Below are 23,909 nucleotides of genomic sequence, written 5' to 3'. Positions count from 1 at the left end.
CAGCCCCATCCCCATCGTCCATTGCATTCCAGACATATGCAGTCCTATCCGGGCAATTAAGCATTGTAATTGTATGCTGATGGGTTGTTTTAAAAGCAGGGGTGAATGATGTGTTATGCTTAGGTGGTTAAGTGCTCTAGATTATATTGTTTGAAGTTCTCTTATACAGGTATTTCTTATGTTACGTTATGTTTATGTGTTAAGCCAATTCTGTTACTTGATGCTTAATCATTCTTAATTTGTAATTCCTGTTTATTCTGCTTATTACAGATCTATGGATACTGATGTTGCTTTAAGTTGAATAAAGCCTCCCAGTGCTTACCTTCGTTTTCAAAACACAATGTTCGGTGGATATGGCATCCTGTGTACCGCCGGCAAGGCCATGGGCTCGTAACACTCGTCTTGCCCGCGGTGCCCACTGTTTCTGTGTGGATGTCGGTCACCCTAGAATAACCCATTATAGTACATCTTCTTTCCTCACACAGTCAAACTGTGGAATGCTCTGCTTTATTTTGTGTTTCCATACTCATACAATGTCTCACTTCAAAAACCTGGTTTTCCAGCATCTTCATGGTGTAGATTAATATAATATTTTTCTTTTCTATTTTTAATTTTTTTTTACTCTTATTTTTTAGCCCCGTTGTGGCCCATGTGTCCTTTTCTAAGCACCCAGTGCAGACTGAATTCTGTGCAGGGTTGCCAGATTTGCAACGTTGAATAAAGGCCAACTTTTAAACAACAAATACAGATAAAAAAGGCCAATAATCTAGTCACATGATTTCATGAGACCACCTTTTTAAAAGTATGAAGTAATGCGGTCAAACAGAATTTAAGATGTTATTGCCGTACACTTGCTACAGAAGGTATCTGCAAGGTTGGATCCAATGGATGTCAAAATGAACACACTAACTCCTTCTGTTGTATCAGTAGGGTTGTCAAAATCCTTTGTCCGTTGTGTCTTATTGTCTAGCAAAATATTTTACAGGTACTTTTTGTAGTGAGTGCAGTATTCAGTGAAGAAAATATTGATTTTAAGTGAAATGAACACTTTGGAAGCATCAATGTGCCTGAATGAGAGGATACCATGGTGTTGGGTGATTTTTGGGGAAAGATTTGCTACTGACTGGTATTACTGGTTTCTGTGAAACAACAGAGGAAACCAGATTTGGGCCCTTTTATTGAAAGAGAGACTGTACCATAACACAACACATCTTACAGCAGAAAGAATCAATGAATGACAGTGAGTGAAAGGAGACTATGTTCGTATATTTGCTCATTTCCCTGCATTCAGCAGGAAAAACTTGAAAGAGAAAAGACAAAATTAATAACTAATGGGTATTGCAAGATTAGATTATAAGAAGATTTCAATGCAACATCTTGCAAAGCAGTAAGAGGAGTTTATAGGATAATCTGGATACAGAAAAGGCAAAAACACATGTATTAAGGAAGTTTTTATTTGTACTATAAGTTCCATCATAAATATAATATTAAACTATAGTCTAGAATAAACAGAAGTAATAACTCTTGTGCTAGGTCTATAAACACTTAATTTTCAAATTACTAATATTTCAGTTAACCTCAGTACTGTACAGTACAGGGTATTTGTAAGCCTGCATATGTAAGAGAATCTAACATACCTGATCTACTCATCACACCCATAAATTTCAAATTATTATCACGAATGGACAGGTAGTACTGTATTTGTATACTGTATAATAAAAAAAAATGGTTTATATCCTGCCTCTTTTTAGGTACACATAGCACATGTAATAAAAATGAAAATATCCTTTTAACTCTGTGAAATCCATACAGTCTTAAAGAAAGCTTTGGATACTATCTACACATTCTAGATCTAGAGGATTGTTTGACTCGGAATTCACCAAAATTCCACTCAGCCTGAAGAAAATTAAATTCATAGGAACAGCTCACTATAAAAAGCAAAACAGTAAATTGGTTCACATATCAGCAATGATACAAAGATTTGAAAAAGAAGAGAAAAAAGCACAGGCTGCCCTAACTGAACCACTGGAAAAATAAAATTTACATTTTGTTTAAAAATGCATTACTCAAACACATTAATTGTACTCCAAAAATTCAAATCCATATCTTGTCAATAACAACACTGTTCCTAACTACTTTTTTCATAATACTGTACTGATCTTGTTCCTAAACCATTCCTGTTTGCTCTTTCCATCAGTCTTTCAAACCTTGATGATAAAAATAACCAAAGAAACTCATAAATCTATTTCATATGTTAAGATGACTTTATGCTTCATATTACAGTAGGTTCTCAAATTTCGCGAGTTTTTAATTCGACGTTTTTTATTTGGACACAAAAAAAACCTACACCATTTCAAATTTTGACGGCAGAAACTCGAATTTCGACGGGTTTGAGTGTGCAAAATGAACAATACAATTAATTAATAATACGTAGAATATTAAAACACACGAGGAGACGAGACGGCATTGTTTTCGTTAATGTTTACAAAACCAGTGACTGACTGGTTCTACATATAAAACTGAAGAAAATAAGACCCTGGTTGTAGCTGTAGTAAAATTAATGTAAAATAATTAATATACCTGTAGTTGTTTTAAGTAATGTTATTTAATGTTAATAAATGGAACAACAGAAGTAGCTAACCATTAATGGTAAAGAAAAAAGTGAGACTTCACGTATGTAAGTGCGCACATGAGAAAACATATCGTCATTACTCTGCATAGGAATATGAAAGCAACACTTATTTACTGTTCATATATGTTTTAATTAATGTTTCTGAATTTAAAACTAAAATTCTACTCACCATGGTGGTAAAGTTGAAAACATAAGGACAGCCAATGTTGTTGTGTGCGTTTTCACTCGGATGAAGAAGTTGCCAAGTCATCAGGTTCATCTCTACCTGAAGCTGTAGAACATAAGAACTTTTTCTGTGTTGTTTTTAGTTTTTAATTAACTTTATCTGTGTTATTTTTGTTGGTTTATCAGGATGTTGCTTTATTACAGGTAGTAATTCGCCAAAAAAGTAAGATAAATAAGGCAAAATTTAGCCAAACATCGAAAGTACCAGACTCAAATTAATTTTTCCATAGGAAGTTGTATTTAAATTTGGAAGATTTGAATTTCGTGAGGTTTTTAGTCTAAATAGGTGTCCAAATATGAGAGCCTACTGTACAGTTAGTGAATACAGTACAGTACTGTAATTAATTAACCTATAATACAACTACAATGGCTGATTGAATAACCTGTCTTTTGTCTTGAGAAGGATGGAATATGGAAAGAGCTTCAGTAAAGTACAGTATTATGGTATTCAAACCAACAAGCAGAATTCAGAATTCTTCAGAAAATGTTACCTTTACAACGGATTAATTAAAAATAACTTATTATCATTCTGCCCAAACAAATTTATTTTGATTTTTGAAAAAAGGAACATATATGGAATGACTCTTCAACCATTAAATCAAGTGAACAGCTAATCTACTCCCCTCACCCCAACAAAAAAAAGGGTTAATAACAATAAAAACATGACTGATGCAATTTTACAACATACTATAAATTTATTACTTTACTTAGTTGCAAGAACTCTGATTCTTAACCTACGGTATATATTTAGAAATACCATTGTTAAGAAACAGTTTTACTTATGTATGGAGTACAGGTAAACATTTCTATGATATTTTTGCTGACTGCTTCCAGTTCAATACAGTACAGTATTGAATTTCTCATACTCTAATGTGTACTTGTGAAAAATAAACTGCAATTTAGATATGCTGTATATCAAAATTTTCCTGAGAATTACAAATGAAGGCAAACTTCTTTAAACATCAAGGGTGACTGTATTCTGTGGCATTCTAATATTGAATATGCTTTCAAAGATATGGGGTCGTGAGTACCATAAAATGGTAGCAATCGCTGTTGTCGTAACTAAGGATGCCAAAATTCGTCGTTGCCACACTCTGCCATTATCTGCACAGTCTACAATAAGGTCTGCAGGGCTATACTCTGCATTACCAGATAACTGTAATATGAAAATCTTAGTATTACTCAGAGACACCATTTGAACTACAGAGACAAACTGCCAAACCCATTATTCTTTGTACAAAACTCTCTAATGACTGTATTGTACTTCTTTATTATTTGCTTGGTTTGCTGGCCATCAACACCTAGTTATTACAGACCACTGTTCACAGGATACACATACTGTAGATTCAAAGATAAGAGGTGATATGAGTTTTAGGAAATTCATTATACAGTACTGTACAGTTACTGCTGTTACTGTAAAAAAACAAACATAATATTGGTTATATGTACTGAAGATATACTGCACACGGCAGTTATACTTATCACCATGGTGGAATTAGTAAACTGGTTGGTCTTAACTACATATGGGAGGAATTACATTTCAGAAAATGTCCTTTTCATGAGAGGTGCTTTGGTCACATAAACATAAAAACATAAAAACCTATTCGATGGTGGGACACAAATCACCACACTATCATTACACTACTTTTACTTTCCCCTGCATGTAAACCTACTGAGATAATTGCTTTACCACTGAGCTACAGAGTAACATACTAATTGAAAGGTAAAATTTGGGATAGACACTGTTGTAGCCATATGACCATTCAAGCAGTAATACTGCAAATGTCTCCTAAGACTTTCTAAGGTAGATGCATAGTCTTAAAATTATGTATACCAACTCAAAATTACGATTTTAAAAATAACCATGACACCTCACATGATAAGGAGAGGGCAAGAGGAATATGGGTACATTGACAAGTCTAACTAGACAACACTGCTGCCAGCGATGTTAACAGCAAATGAAAAGAAAATTATCTGTAAGACTTCATTCGTTTCAGGTGTTTATAGATTTAAAGTGGCATATATAGTGAGTGAGGTTCTGCTCTTCATGCAGCTACATAAAGAAAGAATCTAGAGGTATCGTAGATAAGCCCAGGATAAAGGAACTTACTGGTAAGGTTAGCCTACTGTGAGCAAGTACAGTGATCCCTCGGTTAACGAGCGCCTCGGTTAACGAGCTACCTTCCATAAGATTCTTAACTTCGGTTAATGAGCAATCCCTCAATTAACGAGTTTCTTACGAGCTGACCTCAACATGTTTTCACTTGCATTTGGCAGTCCACCAGCTGTAGTATTAGTCTGCCAATACAGTAATCGGTTCTAGGGCTTAAATTCCTTACTATTTTAGTAAATATCAAGAAGTTTATATTATTCAATAATTTTAAAAGTTTAATATTAAAATTTTTAGTCATTTTAACAATTATTGAACATAATTGAAGTACAGAAACTAGTTTTATGCATGCCAAATAGCCTGTCAACACACCAAACAGGCGTCAGTCTCTGTGTCTTTTCAGTGGAGGTAACATCTTGGTTGACACTCTTCAACTGAACGTTTTTTTTCTGTGTTTCCAAGCAAATTATTGGTCATTTTGAAATCTATTTTACATATTGACAATATATAATGCAGTGCAGTGTTGATTTAAAGAAAATAATCTTGAATTACACCAAGAGAACTAAAATTTTATGGGTGAAATGGTACCATGGGGTGACTTCTCTTCCACCCCAATGCCTTCTCTTCTCCCTTCTCCTCCACCCCCATTCTAATTCCCATCATCATCATCATCCAGGAGCCTTCTACATACACACCTCAAAGTAAGTGTACTTTTCTACCTTTTTTGTTGAATTTAGGCAATTTTCGGTGAGCTGGAACCAATTACCCAAAAACCCATTGAAATAATGGTTTCGGTTAAAGAGTTTTTGGTTAACGAGCAACCTTCTAGAACGAATTGTGCTTGTTAACCGAGGGACCACTGTACTAGGCAGCTATCGTTCACCGTAAATGTCACATTGAAATGCATGAATTTTAACCCCTCCCCCTCAAAAATACTATGTGTATAGTTCGACCCCCTACTCTGTGCATGAAAATTTGATCATAAGAACTCAAACTGTACTCTAAAATATACAGGAGTCATAAACATGTATGAGTCCTTATAAGATCAAATTGAAGTAAGCCCTAAGATATTACTTCGATGATCCTGATATATAGAATGCAAGCAGAGAAACCAAAAATGAGTCTTAATATACCTGAATCTAAATCATTGAATAAAGCTTCTGGGATGACAAGAATACACTAGAAAATGAAAGACCAAGTGCATTATGTGAAGAATCAACCCCATTTGGCATATGGGATCTCAAACCAGACTCCACTGCAGGTTATAGTTAATAAAGAAGGGAAGGAGGAAAAGGGCAAATATGCATGTGTCCGTCCAGAAACAATGGAGCAAATCCACCAATGCCTATATAAAAGTCAGGAGGCAGATTGCTAGTTTAATGCCTGGAATTAACCTAAGTGCCCTCCATGCCAAAAGAAAAGGAGAACTCATATTCAACAAAATGTGGAAAGGGAGAAAACTTCTCAATATACAAAACAGAGGATCAGTTTAAAAGATATGAGAAGCTTGAGAATTGAATTTAAATATATAATAAATTTATACATAAACATCTGTTACTAACTGAATCTAAAATAACGTACTATAAAAACAGTGAGTGCAAGTGGAGGGGAAAATTACAGATTTTCCAACCCAAGATTCAGGTTCAAGTCAGGATCCTCACACAACTGACAATACATCACATTAAATTACATTTAGAATGGGTTAGTGTAATTCAAACAACATTCAATGGAATCAAATACTCAAAGTTCTTTAGAAGGGATTGCAAAGCTACAGAAATTAATGAGGTGGCTCTGAAGCGGTAGAAATATGAATCCATTCTCTGTTCCTGATATACTATAAGACTAGTCACAACATTTTCCATTATCATTTATAACCTTACCTTATCAAGATGGTTTTTAAAGAACTTCAGCTCTTCATGAAAACCCTGAATATATTTCATTGTGTCTCCACAGTGTGATGCCAAAGTGGAAACAGAATGAACCTCTTGCCCTAGCTGTAAGAGCCTGGGGTTGCCCTGCAACTGGTCTCTTAAATACCCCACAGATGCATGCATGTATCTAATATGCTTGTTAATGTTTGCTATCATAGCCACAGACTCTGGAACCCTGAAATAAATGAAGATGATAAAATGTATTGTAATTAAATTTTTGTTCATATAACAGGTAAGTGCTGATCACCTGATTCTTAGTATTCAGAAGCTAATGTGTTACACATTAGCAAGATGTTAGTCCAACAAAGGGTTGTTTCACCATACGCAAGTGCACCTGATACCATACTCATTTATGAGTGAATGCACAAGAACTACTGCACATGGAAGGAACCCAATCCCCCAATTTGGTCAGGAATAAAACCTGTGAATTTTCATACCATTTATCAAGAAGTAACCTCCATTGCACTGTTTCCCATAATTTATAGGTTGTCAACCCCAGGTGAGAAAGGTTAAATTAGCCAAGGGAAATGAGAAGATGAGTAAGCAGGTCAGTGCACACCATACTAAATAATACCCCATCAAGCCTGCTAGGCTATGAATTTTATAATTTCTCTTGGACTGATAGTCCACAGCCCCAATGACTTAGCTATAGTGCCACTTTATATCATATACAAAATACTACATTAAATAAATCAGGGACTGTGTACAGGACATCCTTTTCCTAATGACAAATGGAAGTTTTGTCTTTCAATGCATACAGTGCTAATACCTTTGTTTTATCCTAAAATAAGCCAGTCAGCATCCATTATAATAAGACACTTAAAAGAGAGCACTATAAATCAACCCTATGCAAAACTCCTAAATCCCTCACATTTGATAAATCATGATTGTGGTGTTAGAACTCTTGGGGAAGTCAAAGATTATGGTGAAAGAATCATTTACATCAAGATTATAGTCCAAGAATTGTTTGAAGAAATGATTAGTGTGATAGTGTATGAGTAAAGGTTTAGGACTATGATGTAAGAACTGATGTAAAATACAGTTAACCCTCACTTTACGCGGTCCCACATTCCGCGTTTCCACGTTTACGCGGTGCCCTGCCGGAACCCAGGATGCTCACATTCCGCGGTGCGTGTACCCCTTTACGCGGAGAGCGGCTGGCGAGCCGCGCCATTTTTGGATCCAAACTTCCCGCCATCCGCCATGTTGTGTAAGCTGCGCGAACATGGTGCGCACAAGGTCGCCCAGTCATCAAAACATTACCAGTTCTTCACCCCCCACCCACCACAGCCGGCCCAAGTCAGTGATAGTGATAATTATGGTGAGGATATGGACTTATATGGACTTTGGGGAGTTTGACAAAGAGGCCCTGCAAGCCTCTGTGGTGGATAGTGATACAATTGATACAAGTGACACAGGTGAGGGCCAATAATCTGCCCTCTGCCTCGGAACCAACCGCCCATCCCCGTGTGCCCAAACATTTTTTCTACTAATGTAAGTGTTAAAAAACCTAATATTATTGATATTTCTCTTAATTATTAATTGTGTGTGCATACCATCATAAAGTTAAGATAATATTTTTACTACAACATAGTTGTGTGTCGTCAAAAAGTGGAGTTTGGGGATCGGCCCAGACTCCATTTCAATTAATCCCATATGTTATGTTATTCACTTTACGCGTTTCTCACTTTCCGCGGTACCCTCCGGGTTACATTAACCGCGTAAAGTGAGGGTTAACTGTAAAATGAAAATGTCATTGTGCTCTGAATGGTATACTGATAGAAACGTGCAGTGATTTAACTTACGTAATATCTGTATTCATTGCCACATTTGGCAGACTTGAGGTCTGCCACTCTTTTTTGTTTATTTCTTTTATTGCATGCAAAATCTTCTTACGTACTCCTACAGCTGTCACATTCATATTTTCAAGGTCTTTCTCCGACAGGCGTAGGAATGATTCAAATGACACCTTTAAATATAGGAAATGTAATAAGTATGCAAAAAGTAAAAAGTTGCAAACTCTTAGCAAAAACGAGTTAAAAATTACAAAGAACACCTTAAAAAGATAAAAAGGAAGTTAACAGGAAATATATATAAAGGTAAAAAAAAAAATAGTGTACAGTATAAATGATTAAACCTAAATACAGTGCATTCAGTAATACAGGTTGTACCTCTCTAGTCCGGCATTCTTTGGTCCGGAAACTCCCGTGGTCCGGCACGATTTTAGTTTGCCCAATAGGTAGATAGGCAATTTTTTTTTTCTGAATTATTATTATTATTACAGAAGTATTACATTTTTGCCCCTCAGGCTCCAATGTGAGTCAGTGGCCTGTGCCTGGGTGGGCTAATCCCCCGTAAAAAAACAACAACAAAGGCGCGGGAAATTAGGGTTTGTTTACATCCGGCAGTTCGGCTCTCTCTCTCTCTCTGTTTGTCTATACAGAGTACAACATTTAATCCTTCAATATGTCTTCAAAGAAACCACGAAGCAGTGATAGTGGTGCTAGTGCTTCCAAGCGTAAGCACAAGTCACTATCTATCCAGGAAAAGGTTGAACTATTGCAGAAATTAGATAAAGGTGCTTCGGTACGCAACTTGTGTGAGAAGTACGATGTTGGGTCATCCACGATCTATGACATAAAGAAGCAGAAGGACAAGATATTTAAGTTTTTTGCAGACAGTGAGACCAAGAAAGTTATGATAACTCGTAAGACATTGAAAGAAGGCAAAAGTAGTGAGTTAGACAGTGCTTTATTACAGTGGTTTAAGCTTCGGTGTAATGATGGAGTAAGCATTTCAGGTGAGATGATTGTGGAGCAAGCAAAGATCTTTCATGAACAACTAAACCTTCAGCATGCCTGTGATTATTCACAAGGATGGTTACACAAGTTTAAAAATAGGCATGGTATTTCTTTACATTATGTGTGTGGTGAAAAGCGAGGTGCAGACAGTGAAGCAGCTGCCAAGTATGTGGACGAATTCGCACAGTTTGTGGCAAAGGAGAAGTCGTCCCCAGAACAAGTGTATAACGCTGGTGAGACTGCTCTATATTGGCATTGTATGCCTAGAAAAACGCTAGCTACAGAGTGAGGAGGCACCAACAGGTGGTAAGGACTCGAAGGATAGGGTTACGGTCCTTGATTGTAGCAACGCAGCAGGCACTCACCGGTGTAAGCTAATGGTAATTGGGAAAAGTGTCAACCCACGGGCATTTAAAGGTGTGAAAATTTTTCCAGTTATCTACCATGGTAACAAGAGGGGGTGGATAACTACAAAACTATGCCTAGAGTGGTTTGAAAGGTATTTTGTGCATGAGGCTAGAGCACACTGCACCTCAGTAGGCCTAGATCCAAAGTGTAAAATAGTGTTGATTCTGGACAATTGTTCTGCCCACCCTAAGGCTGAACTTTTAGTGAAAGACAATGTGGTTGGACTATTTTTACCCCCAAATTGTACATCTCTGATTCAGCCTTGTGATCAGGGCATATTACGCTCACTTAAGTGTAAGTATAGAGCCGCTTTCATGCGCCATTTGCTCGCTGCAGTGAATAATGGGAAGCATGTTTCAGCATTCATGAAAAAGGTTAACCTAAAGGATGTTATTTGGACACTTGCCTATGCCTGGGATAAGGTGACTCCATCAACTTTGAAGAATGGATGGTATAATCTGTGGCCAGCCTTAATGTTTGAGGAGAGTGCAGATGTGGACCAAGACTTTGCTGGATTTCATGTGTCAAAAGAAAAGCAAGTTATTCGTGAGTTGCTTGAGTATGACAAACCCTGTGTGTGTTGAAGTGGCCAATAAACTGAGTGAAGAGCAGCTGGAAGAGTGGATGGATGTTGACAAAGATGCCCCTATTGTGTATCAACTCTCTGATGAAGAGATTGTGGAAATGGTTAAGAAAAGAGAGGAGGAAGATGATGAAGCAAGCGACGAGGAGGAAGAGGATATCAAAGAAAGAATTTCTATTGACAGGTGCATCCAGCTGTGCACAGAATTAATCACGGGACTAGAACAAAAGAGTTTTATTACGGAGCAAGAAATCATGGCTGTCTATGTGATTCAATCTAAATTGAATAAAGAGAAACCTAAGTACATGAAGCAAGCAACTTTGCAAGAGTGGTTCAAGAAGATAGCCAACAAAAACAGTGAAGAGCACTCTCGCATAGCAAATCCACTTGCCAGCACTTCCTCTGCCCCCGATGTACCTGATGTCACCACAGTCACGACCTCTGACACCACAGCCAACATCCCTGATGTAACTCAAATGTAACTGGAGTCAGTACTGTACCATCACTTCACTTTGGAAGCAGAATTTTGGAAGCATTAAAGGTTAATGAAATAGTACCCTGTATTCTTATTTACTATTTCCTATCTTATGTTTTTATGCTTTATGTAGGGTGTTTCGAGGGTGAATTTTGCCTTATTTACCTTACTTTTTTGGCGGATTACTACCTCTAATAAAGCAACATCCTAATAAACCAACGAAAATAACACAGATAAAGCAGTAAATAAGTGTTGCTTTCATATTCTTATGTAGAGTAATGACGATATGTTTTTCACATGTGCGCACTTACATACGCGCAGTCTCATTGTTTTTCTTTAACATTAATGGTTAGCTACTTTTATTGTTCTATTTATTAACATTAAATAACATTACTTAAAACAACCATATTAATTTTTTACATTAATTTGACTACAGCTACAACCAGGGTCATATTTTCTGGTTTTATATGTAGAACCACTCAGTCACTGGTTTTGTGATCAACGAAAACAATGCTGTGTCATTTCCTCGGGTGTTTTAATATTCTACGTATTATTAATGAATTGTATTGCTCATTTTGCACACAAACATTAATTCAATAAAAAAGACATTCAGTAATAAACAATAATGAATCTTTTGTACATAAGAGAAATAACGCTGTTTACACTATTATGCACATCGTCTGCACACTGGCAGGCCGTTCAAACCCGTCGAAATTCAAGTTTCCGCCGTCAAATTTTTTATTTTATTTTTTGTGTGTTCCAATAAAATACGTTGAATTAAAATCTCGCGAAATTTGATTAGCTACTATACAACATTTAACCCTTCAATATGTCTTCAAAGAGACCATGATGCAGAGAAAGTGGTGCTAGTGCTTCCAAGCATAAGCACAAGACACTATCTATCCAGGAAAAGGGTGAATTTCCATGGTCCGGCACCGGTCAGGTCCCGAGGTTGCCGGACTAGAGAGGTACAACCTGTACAGTATCTGCATTATGGTAATTACAATTGTTTTTTATCAGTTATGTCTTTAATATCAATTCACTTTATAGATAATGTATAATCTGACGGTCAATACATGTACTGTATAGTAATATACTGCACTGCAGATGTTAAAAAACACTATAATAAATGTGAAATAGGTCCCATAGACATGACTAGCCATTAGGAATAATGTGAATACAGTACACAGTATACTAAACCTGCAATTTGCAAGAAGGCAGCATGGCCAGCACTGCACTCAACTGCCTTCACTTTCCCAACAACACTATAAAGTCCAGTACCCATTTACATTTGGGTGGACTGGGAGTGCCCTGGGATTTAATCAGTCACTCTTATACAAGGTACAGTTTACAGTACTTGGGTATAAATATGCAGCATTTGTTGTTCAAGAATGAAACTTGGAACATGTGAAGAAGGTAAACTTTGATTACTATTTACAAAGAGCAGTCAGAGGCTACACATGCCTGACTCTTCTAACCTTCACAAAATTTTGTCACCACTTATACACTTGGAGATATCTGGCCAGTGTGTTAACTTCAGTTTTTCCCGGATAAAGATTTATCACTCAAGTTTAGAATGTAACTTGCTCCTCTAATGACCACAGAATTTTAATTTCTTCAACTTTAATTTTCAGAGACAATGCACACTATTAAAGAAAATCCAATCATCAGTAAACAAATACATTTTAGAGCATAAACCTGTAAAAAACTACTAAAACTGGCCTTACCTGGTGTTTCTGAAACAGAGGAATCATATAAGATAAATCAAGGCCTGCTAACACCATCTCAAGTTCCCCAAACAGGTGTGTTGTCTTGATGTCAGAGGAGCATTTAGGATAAACTTTTTCAGAACTGCTATCAATAGTCAAATGGTTAGCACCACCAGTAGTCACACGTTCTAGTATGTCTGCAATCTGAAATTAATAGATGATCAAAACTGAAGGTCGAAAATAAAAATGACTAACTTTGAAAGTCCTTTCATCTCGCTCCACTTTATTATTTATTTTTCATCGATCTTTCCAGTTACTGTCCACCTTACATAATCTTTCAGTCTGCACATTACTAAAATATCATTTGATTAGTTAAGCATCCAATCAAACCTCCCATTTTCCTGTTTTAACTAAAAATAGTCAACAGGGGGTCCCGACTTTAGAACGTCCGACTTACGAATGCACGCCGATACGAACAAGGTCCCATAAGGTAAATTATTTTAAAAATCCAACATAAGTACAATGGTCCGTAGCAGTTACGTACAAGAACTAGTTTGTATGGAGTGTGGGGAGTGATGCATCACACCCAGTCACCCACCTTGAGAGAGCAGGAGTGTCAGTGCGCTTTACCCTCATCGCCTAAATGTGTGTGATCAAGTGCAAACTATTGTTTTTTGTTTATTAACTCTATTTTTCGGCCCTCATCATGGCTCCCAAAAGCAAATCTGATGCAAGTGATAGTAGTGCATCCAAGAAAAGGAAAACAATTACAATGGAAGGCGAAACACCCTCAGTGATTGGTAAGGCGTTGAGTTTCAGTCATTCAACGGTTGGAACAATTTTGAAAGACAGAAAATTCTTGAATATGTAAATGCACTCAACTGTAATAACAAAACCGAGAAGTGCAGTGTTAATTGAAACGGAAAGATTGTTAGTAATATGGGTGGAAGATCAAAATCAACGGGATTTGCCTCTAAGTCTAGCCTTGATTCTGAAAAAGCAAGAAGCTTCCATGCTGACTTGAAGGCTAAACGTGGTGGTGAAAGGGATGGGGAAGATTTTGTTGCTTGTAGGAGCTGGTTTAACAGGTTCAAGGTAAGGGCAAATGGTGTTTGGTAAAAACACTGCCCACAGTTTGTCCATGATTTCAGGGGCCCTGAAAATGATGTTGGGGAAGTGACATAAACAGTGGTAGACCTTGGGAACCAACTCCATCTTGATATTCATGAGGATAATGTCACACACTTGCTTGAGTCTCATGCTGAAGAATTAAGCAATGAGGACCTGATTAAACTGGAGAAGCAGATTTTGTCCAAGGATGTAGAGGACGTTGAAACTCCAGAGCCAAAGGGATTCATTACAAAAGAAATGGCAGTTGGTTTCAGTCTTACTGAAGAAGGATTGTTTAAATTTAAACAGCAAGATACAGCGGTCCCTCGGTTAACGAGCACAATCCGTTCCAGCAAGTTGCTCGTTAACCGAAAATCTCGTTAACCGAAACCATTGTTTCAATGGGTTTTTGGGTAATTGGTTCCAGCTCACCGAAAATTGCCTAAATTCAACAAAAAAGTTAGAAATTGACACTTACCTTGAGGTGTGTATGTAGAAGGCTCCTGGATGATGATGCTGATGTGAATTTGAAGTGGGGGGTGGAGAAGGAGAAGGGAGAAGAGAAGGAAGTGGAGGAGAAGCATTTTACTGCTTCTTGGAAGGTGAGTCAGGAACCTCTGGACTGACATTTTCTCCACCATGAACATCCTCTCTCCTTCTTGAAGTGGAAGGCTGAGGGCTAGCATCATCCTCTCTCCTTCTTGAAGTGGAAGGCTGAGGGATAGCATCTTGTTCCCTCTGCCTTTTACTGAAGAAAGTGTCAATTGTGGTCTGTGGGGCACCTCTCCTCCTCACCATTAACTTATGTTTAAAGAAGGAGACCATTGAATCCTCAACATAACACAAAGTTAGTTCAGTTTTTCCACATCTGGGTGCTTTGAAGCCAGTTCCTTGAACTTCTCCCAGTGGTAAATCACATCTTTCAACTCTTTAGTTGACATATGGTCATCACTTTCAATTTCTTCCTCACCACTATCAGCCTCTAACATCTCATCCAGTTGCTTCAAGTCATCAGGAGTAAGTTCCTCCTCATGAGACATCACAAGCTCTTCGACATCATCCTCTTCCACTTCAAGGCCCAATGACTGACCAATGGACACAATCTCCTGGTCCAACTCTGATGGCCACAGTGCTTTCCATGAAGAATTGAGGGATCTAGTGGAGACTTCTTGCCATGATGACACAATCAATTTTACAGCCTCCAGGATGTTGAATTGTGTCTTCCAGAACCGTTTCAGTGTTAGTTCAGGATCATTGGAAGTTGCCTGATGACACCAAAACATTTTCTTCATGTACAACTTCTTGAAGTTGCTGATCATATTCTGGTTCATTGGCTGTATGATTGATGTAGTGTTTGGAAGCAAAAACAACACTTTCACAAAGTCAAATTGATACTCCAAAGTTCTGGCAAGTTCAGGGTCATGACCAGGAGCATTATCCATGAGGAGAAGAGCCTTTAAAGGGAGTTTATTGGTGGTTAGGTAGCTCTTGACAGAAGGGCAAAACACATCAACATCCCATTCATTAAAGAGCTGTCTTGTCACCCATGCCTTACGGTTGGACTTCCAATAAACTCCAAGCTTTGTTCTTACCACTTTCTGTTGCTTGAACACCCTGGGGTTTTCAGAGTGGTAGACAAGCATAGGCTTCAGTCGGAAATCCCCTGAAGCATTGGCACCAAGCAATAGAGTGAGACGGCCTTTCATGGGTTTATGCCCAGGTAAAGAGGCTTCATCTCTGGTGATGAATGTTCTTTTGGGCATCTTTTTCCAAACAGCCCAGTTTTGTCCACATTGAACACTTGCTGTGGAAGATAATTTTCTTCTTCCATCAGTTTTTCAAATTCCACTAAAAACTTTGCTGCCCCTTCCTTATCAGCACTAGCAGCTTCACCATGCCTAACACTGAAAATGTCACTTCTTTTCTTAAATTTTTCGAACCAGCCTTTGCTGGCCCGAAAATCTTCAAATTTTGTGCCTGAAGAACCAGGTTGATCTGTCTTTAAATGTTCGTAAATCTCCCTGGCTCTTTCACAAATGAATTCAGTAGAAACTGAATCAACTTTCATCTGTTTTTCCCTAATCCAGATGAGAAGTAACCTGTCAGTTTCTGCAATTAGGGATCTACTTTTAAACACTCTGGTAGATTTGTCTCTCACTTTCACTTCTTTAAATTTGTCTTTCTGTGCAAGAATTGTGGACATGCCATATTCTTTGCATAGCGCATTTGTTCTAATGCCTTGTTCATGTTTTTTTATAATTTCCTGCTTGGTTTGGATTGAAATCGCTTTTCTTGATCTCTTAGGCCCCATGCTGGATTCAAACAATGTCAACACGTGTTTTTTAAAGTTAAACTAGCTGTAAATAAAGAATATTTTCTTTAAAATAACACTGCCCTGCACTATATATTGTCAATATGTAAAATAAATTTCAAAATGACATTAATTTGCTTGGAAACACATGAAAAAAGCATTTCGTTGAAGGGAGTCTCAAGCAAGATGTTACCTCCACTGAAAACAGAGAGAGACTATCACTTGTTTGGTGTGTTAAAAGGCTGGATGGCAGCATAAAACTAGTGACTTTACCTTGAATTATGTTCCATAATTGTTAAAATGACTAAAAAATTTAATATTAAACTTTTAAAATTATTGAATAGTATAAACTTCTTGATATTTACTAAAATAGTAAGGAATTTAAGCCCTAGAACCGATTACTGTATTGACGGACTAATACTACAGCTGGTTGACCGCCAAGTGCAAGCAAAAACATGTTGAGGTCGGCTCGTAAGAAATTCATTAACTTTAGTTAAGAATCTTATGGGAGGTAACTCGTTAACCGAGGTGCACGTTAACCGAGGGATCACTGTACCAACACAGCAAGATTCACCAAGATTCATAGAGGTACTATAACTGAATATCTACGATGCTACAGAAAGACTTATGGCGAAAAGAAGAAAGTTCCAGTTCAACCATCCCAATAAAGCCTCTGTCACTCCTACAAATGACTATCTCTACATGCAAGCCAGCCCCAGGTTTCAATGTAAGTGTTAAACCTTAATTTATACTTTTCATTACTGTATTTTGTCATTCAATTTCTTCTTTTCTCTTAAATTAAGTGATTCGAGATGTATAAAAAGACTTGGGCTATGATATAGTACACATAGGGTATGTGCTCTGACTTAAGGATGGCCTCAGGTACGGAACCCTTTCGTAACCCAGGGACCCCCTGTATCAAACTTCTTTCTACTCTCTCTTCCCTAAATACTGTATACTGCATAAAATGCATTACTATATGCACATCCTTTTGCTACAAGTAATTATCAGTAACTTCTATACCGACTGTTGAACACAGTCAACAGACTCCTCTTCCATTTGCACATTTTCTATTTGGTGATATCTCCGTTAGCTGGAACAATTGGTGCAGTGTAGTGGATACTCTCCTCTACAACTGTCGCTGACCAGCCGATCCCGCAGCGAGTTTCTCAGCGAAGCCTAGCTGTCTGACTGAGCGGTGGTCGACCAGCAGCAACGTTCACTTCCAGCGGACTAGTGTATATATATCCCCAGCCTCGCCGTGAAGAGGTTTCTACTCAGCGCTCTCAAACAGACAAGACTTCCTCTCAACAAGCTCCTCACCACACAGCAACTCCCTAGCACTGCATTGGATATATATATATATATATATATATATATATATATATATATATATATATATATATATATATATATATATATATATATATATATATATATATATATATATATATATATATATATATATATATATATATATATATATATATATATATATATATATATATATATATATATATATATATATATATATATATAGAAAACGCCATTGTGAGTTTCCCTTCTCACCTCCATCCCTAGTGCGAGACCTCATAACGCTAACGCTACAAGAGCACTTCAGGGAATGAGACAGCTCTCTCAAGGCCGGAAAAAATCCCTCATCCCAGATTTTTCTGGATAACGATAAAAATGTTCTTGGAAGTTCCAGAAATTGACCACTACATCATCTCTCGATCCTGGAAAAATATCTCCCATCTCCAGAATTTTCCGGGTACCAGAAAATTTTTCTTGGAATTTACGGAAAATGCGCCTGATTTTCATCTCAAACCTGGAAAAACACTTCCCCATCCCCAGAATTTTCTGGGTATCAAGAAAATTTTCTCAAAATGTTCCGGAAAATTTCAATTCCGGCTATCGGAGAGTTCATGGTTTTAGGTATTCTGACTAACGGAGATATTACTTGTCCTTTCTAACTTTCCCCAAATACCTTCTTCAAACTCGCCTTCCTGCTATTACATAATGCATATACCTGTACAGATAATCACTTTCAATACTTGTGTGTCATTCTAAGCATCCTTAGCTATTATTCTGTCAATAGGGAATGAAGGGAACTTTAAACACTTTGACAATGTCATCCAACAATGTCCTGAGTTAGATGGATAAAAAGGTCAGTGTTAGATGTTATCTGAGTAAAATAAAGATGCACCATATCTAAGGTGTTTGTTACTTTATTTCTACATTACAATCAGCATGAGATTGTGGCATGGGGAATGGTATGCCAGTCCAGTACTGATAAACAAGAAAACTTCATAAGAATATACAGTACTACTGGACAGTATATGTATGTCAATTATGATATAAATTTCAAACTCTTAATTCATACCTCTGGATTGCCTGCTGCCAGTGCAATGTCTGCTGCTCTCTGGCCATGACAGTTCATCTTTAGTGGATCAGCCAAGTGCTTCAATAGTAGTTGCACGACTTTTCCATGTCCCTTAGTTGCTGCCCAGGAAAGAGCTGTCCATCTATTGAAATAAGAAAAAGCTTGAGAAGTATTACTTAACTTTAATATATATATCACTGTTATTCCATTCACATGGCAAGTACTGTACTGTACTTTATACAGGGTTTCCAATAAATTAAATCTTTATAAAAGTACTGTACCAAGAAAACAGGAGAAAATTGTTAATGGGGAGAGTTGTAGAGGGGATGTGCTCTTTAAATTGGTTGTGATAAATGAGATATATTTTGATGCATTTCATGGGTACCTGAAGGCCTTAATTCAACTGTTTATTTAGATCAATTCACTAAATTTAACTGATACACCCATATGCACATATAGTACATAGTTATCACAACAAATATATGTAAGAAGAGAAGTGTCATCCTTGTGTTCCACTTGCATGTTAAGGAATTCTTCTAGGGAAGACACAAATCATCAAGGATCTTTTCCTTTAATATTAATAAGATTGCAAAACTTACTTATTTAAGCAAGTTTTTGTGGTATAATACATGTTCATGTATATAAAGATGTATAAGGCTCAAGTGGGCTGAATACACACTACTTGCCACCTTCCAAATATGACATGGTAAGTACAATGTGTATATTTATGACAGCTTCATCAGCACAAAAGAATTCCACAGTGAATACTGTGAATGTTTCTTTGAGTGTAAAAAATTTAACTACAGTACTGTATTTAAAAATTTGCAGTTTTCAGAGCACCTCCAGAACACTTGGTAACCCCCACACAAACACAAATTTTCCAATAGTGTCTTTATATTAAAAAAAAAAACCTACTACAGTATACAGTGGTCCCTTGGTTAACGAACGGTTCGATTAACGAAATTTCGGTTAACGAATTAGCTCCCATAAGGATTTTCAGTTCGATTAATGAACAAAACTTTGATTAACGAAATCCTTACGACAAACATGTTTTGTTGTGAGCATCAGCTGATCGGCTAGTCCACCAATACAGTAATTGGTTCTATGTTTACATTCGTTTCCAGTGGAGTAAATATCAAAAAAGTTGTGCTCTTTATTATTTTTGCATTTTTATATTAAAATTGTTAGTAATTTTAAAATTTAGTTAACATATTGATAATATTTGCAGTACAGGGAACTAGTTCTTTGTGCGCCCATCAGCCGCTTGACTCACCTGCCAAAGTGTCAGTTTAACTTTGTTTACAGTGGAGGAAACATCGTGTTTGCCGTTCTCTTGAATACAGTATTACCCAGCTTTACGCGTTTCCACGTTTATGCGGTACCCTGCCAGACCCGGAATGCTCACTTTATGCGGTGCGTGTACTCTTTTACGCGAAGAGCGGCTGGCAGTCATCTCGCGCCGCACCATTTTTGGATTCAAACCTCCCGCCATGTTGGGTAAGTGGCGCGAGTAGGTTGCGCAGTGTATGTCTTTGTTGCGTTATCGGTGACGTCATATGATGTATCGGACTGTGATTGGGCCAAGCATCCTTACCTCCCTCCCCCGCTAGCTGTGATAGTGACAGAGACAGTGATGGTGACTTTGAGGGATTTGTCAGGGAGGCCCTGGTAAGTGTGGATGACAGTGATGATGACTCACCTGAGGGCCAATAGCCTGCCCTCTGCCTCGGAACCAGCCTCCATTCCCGTACGCCGACCCATCTCTTCTACTAACGTAAGTGTTAAACCTAACCTTGATTTTTTCTAACCTAACCTACAGTATATTATTCTCTTATTGATTGTTCTCTTCTATATTATGTGTTTGCATACCATCATAAAATTAAGATGTTATTTTTACTAAAACGTACGTATTGTGTCGGGAAAAAGTGGAGTTTAGGGGTCGGCCCAGTCTCTATTTTAATTAATCTCAGATGTTCTGTTGTTCACTTTACGTGTTTCCCGCTTTACGCGGGCCTCAGTGGGTTCAATTGACCGCGTAAAGCGAGGCTTCACTGTACAGAGTATTTTTACGTTTTTACGTTAAAATTATTGGTCACTCTAAAATTTAGTTAACATATTGATAATATATAGCACAATGCAGTGTTCATTTAAATAAAATAATCTTTAATTACACCTAGTGAACTTAAAATTTTATTGGTGAAATTACTGCATCAAGCATGGGTGAGAAAGATGATTCCCCTCAGTGTTCCTCTCCAAAAAGGAGAGAGGATTTTCATGTTAGAGAATCTGTCAGTCCAGAGGTTCCTGACATTATTATGGAAGGTGACTCGCCTTCCAAGAAGCATTAAAATACTTCTCTTCTCCCTTCTCCTCCTCCACCCCCACTTCTAATTCCCATCATCATCAATCAGTAACATACTACATACACACCTCAAAGTAAGTGTACTGTACTGCATTTTGTTTATACTTTGTATGTACTTTCTTGTGAATTGGAACCAATTACCCAATATCCCATTGAAATAATAGATTCGGTGAACAAAATTTTCGGGTAACGAACGACTCTGTGGAACGAATTGCGTTCGTTAACCGAGGGACCACTGTAAATACAATGACACATACCCTTTGTTGTCCTGTTTGTTGATGTCAACTTTTGCTTCAATAAGTCTCTGAACAATAGTAGATCGTCCCTCTTTGCTGGCAAACATAAGGGCAGTCATGCGATGTCGCTCAGCAGTGTCCACTTTAGCACCATGGCTGAGCAATAATTCCACACATTGAAGAAGATCAGCTTCAGATTCACGGCTTGAAGCACAGGCAGCCATGAGAGCAGTGAACAATTCTGAGATGAGTAGAAGTCTTAAAATATTCTTTGCAATAAAAGAAATTGATGTTAAAGATAGATAACTTATAACAATTTAAATTATTGACAATATATATACCCGTACTGTATGTGGTTCTTTGTAAACTTTGTAGTCATATTGACTATGACAATAAGCACTGGTACACTAGTAAAGATAATTTACACAACAATTACAAAAGGAAAACATTTCATCTTGTTAACTTACATTTAATATTCTTCCTATATTAATAGCACCTAACTTAACCAGACTTATTAACTTTAATCTTCAAAACTTCTGTGTAACATCATCTGTAAACAACAATTAACCCACCTCCCATTTGTCTCATATACAGTCTCTCCTCGACTTACGACGGGGTTCCGTCCCGACGACCAGGTCATAAGTCGAAAATGCGAAAATAATACATAAAAATTCTAAAATGGGTGTCTCTTTTTCTTCTCAGCACCACGAGAACTCTCACTTTTACGCTTGCCAGTCATTTTAAAGGGAATTACAAACGAAAATTTTGTCAGTACACAGCGCGATCACTAACGTCGATCACTAATGTCGTATGTTTGGGTTGTCGCAAGTCGAGCATGTCGTAAGTCGAGGAGTACAGCACCTCCTTATTTACCCAAATTGCTCCTTCTCCATAAATGTATTTTTGCTTTCACCTTTTTAATTACACAGTCCATGTAAATAGTAAGCTATGACAACATTACACACTCTACATGTAGCCCCACTTTCAATGGGAAAATTTTCCTCTTTCCAGCACACTCTAAAACAAGTTGCACTTTACCCATAAAAAAGAATGAAATTTAACACTTTCCCATCAAAATGCATATTTTCAAAATCTCCTACATCACTTTTCTATAAGTTCAGTCATGTGCATTTTCCAGATTAAAACATACCATGTTACCTAATGCAAACATTTGATTCACACATCCTCTATCTTCTCTGAACCCGCACTCTTCCCTTAAAACAATATGTTACTGCAAGTATTACTAGTAATTACACAAGTGTTGTACAATACAGTACATTACAGTATACAGATTCTCTATAGGTAACACAAATTCACTATAAAACATCAAAAAGACATTAGTTTACAATTTCTCCAACTAATTATGACATAACCTGGTAAAACTCTAATGAACTAATTCTTACTGTAACTGTAAATGGCTAAAATATTACACATATTGTCTAGTGTGTGTACATAACTAGTAATAGCTAATCCAATTGCTACATCCACTTTCAAATCAACAACACCATAGCTAAAGTTCTGATGATCTAGAGTAGATGTAAACAGTCGGCTTAGTTTGCCATATGCATACTGTACACCTGGTCTTTACATTAGTCTGGGATTTACTTTACTTCCTCTTTTTAAAGCTGCCATCCTACTTTTCAGAGAAAGTAGTGCAAATGCTATCAAATTGCCACTTTCCATAGAGGGGCTGCCTGCTACATGACAACGAGCATACTTCTGCAAAAGTACTGCATTTACCATAATATACCGTAATTCACAAGCCAAAAAGATAGTTTTTCTTTTTAACTGTGATTGATTAAGGGAATTATACATGACAGTGTGGTTTATGAGGGCACCACTGTACAACTGACATAACAATTAATACTGTAGTGACAATGGTAAATGAATGAAAAGGTAGTGACTAAAATTTTATTAATAAAAGCACAAACTATGACATCATTTACAAAAAACAACTACAGTATAAGATTAAGGTCAAGTTAAAATTAACCTCTACAAGGCCTTGTGACTCCCATTCAACAGGTTTCAGCTTGAGCATGAGCCAAGACTATTTATGGTTAATAATGATAACATTTCCCTAAACTGTTTAATACATAACAAACTGATATCTATGTAATCTGAGTTCATTTCCTGCTATTTTATCACACTGCACACATATTATCATGTTATAATATAGCATGCTCATCCTGAGGTCAGTTAAGATGGTAGTTTGGCAAGGTTCCTCATTCAACAGGTTGTACTTGAAGTAAAGCCAAAATATAGTTGCGCTGGTGATGGCATACAGCTCTTCATCTGTTTGCATGATTCTCATCATAAAATTACCCACTGGTAATTAAAATGACTTCATAGTCAAATGGCTATCTTCTATTATACAAAGCAGTACCTCCTTATCAGAGTATGGCTGTAATAAATCTGCATATCATGTGTACAAAACCTGCAACACAGATACTAAGTGGGAGCTAATGATGTGTACGTTACTGCATTACAAATTTATTACCTAGTCTTTTCTAGTGATACTTAAGCATTTTAACATCATATAAGAGAAAACTCATGAGCTCAAGTGCTGTGTCAAGTCCATAAATTTCAAAGACTGGTTCAACAGTCTATCCTAATGTATACTTGTCTGCCTAACT

General features: G+C 37.1%; 1 protein-coding gene across 2 annotated transcripts in view; it reads right to left on the bottom strand.

Annotated features, from left to right (window-relative positions):
* Positions 1-2,883: 2,883 nt before the first annotated feature.
* The window catches only part of LOC121865477 (ankyrin repeat, SAM and basic leucine zipper domain-containing protein 1-like), a 34,639-nt gene continuing 13,613 nt past the window's right edge, over positions 2,884-23,909 (bottom strand). For both annotated transcript variants that reach the window (XM_042364948.1, XM_042364949.1), the window contains 6 exons: positions 21,298-21,517; positions 18,679-18,820; positions 12,893-13,078; positions 8,704-8,867; positions 6,848-7,073; positions 2,884-4,013 (listed from right to left, as the gene is read on the bottom strand). In XM_042364948.1, the coding sequence (XP_042220882.1) occupies positions 3,813-4,013; positions 6,848-7,073; positions 8,704-8,867; positions 12,893-13,078; positions 18,679-18,820; positions 21,298-21,517 (1,139 nt within the window). In that variant the 3' untranslated portion in view covers positions 2,884-3,812. The remainder of the gene's footprint in view (positions 4,014-6,847; positions 7,074-8,703; positions 8,868-12,892; positions 13,079-18,678; positions 18,821-21,297; positions 21,518-23,909) is intronic.

This window comes from Homarus americanus, unplaced genomic scaffold (genome assembly GCF_018991925.1).
Source record: "Homarus americanus isolate GMGI-L3 unplaced genomic scaffold, GMGI_Hamer_2.0 scaffold25483, whole genome shotgun sequence".
In the NCBI taxonomy this organism is placed as follows: Eukaryota; Metazoa; Arthropoda; class Malacostraca; order Decapoda; family Nephropidae; genus Homarus; species Homarus americanus.
Note: the sequence above shows the minus strand (reverse complement) of the source record. Positions and strands in the feature narration are given on the sequence as shown.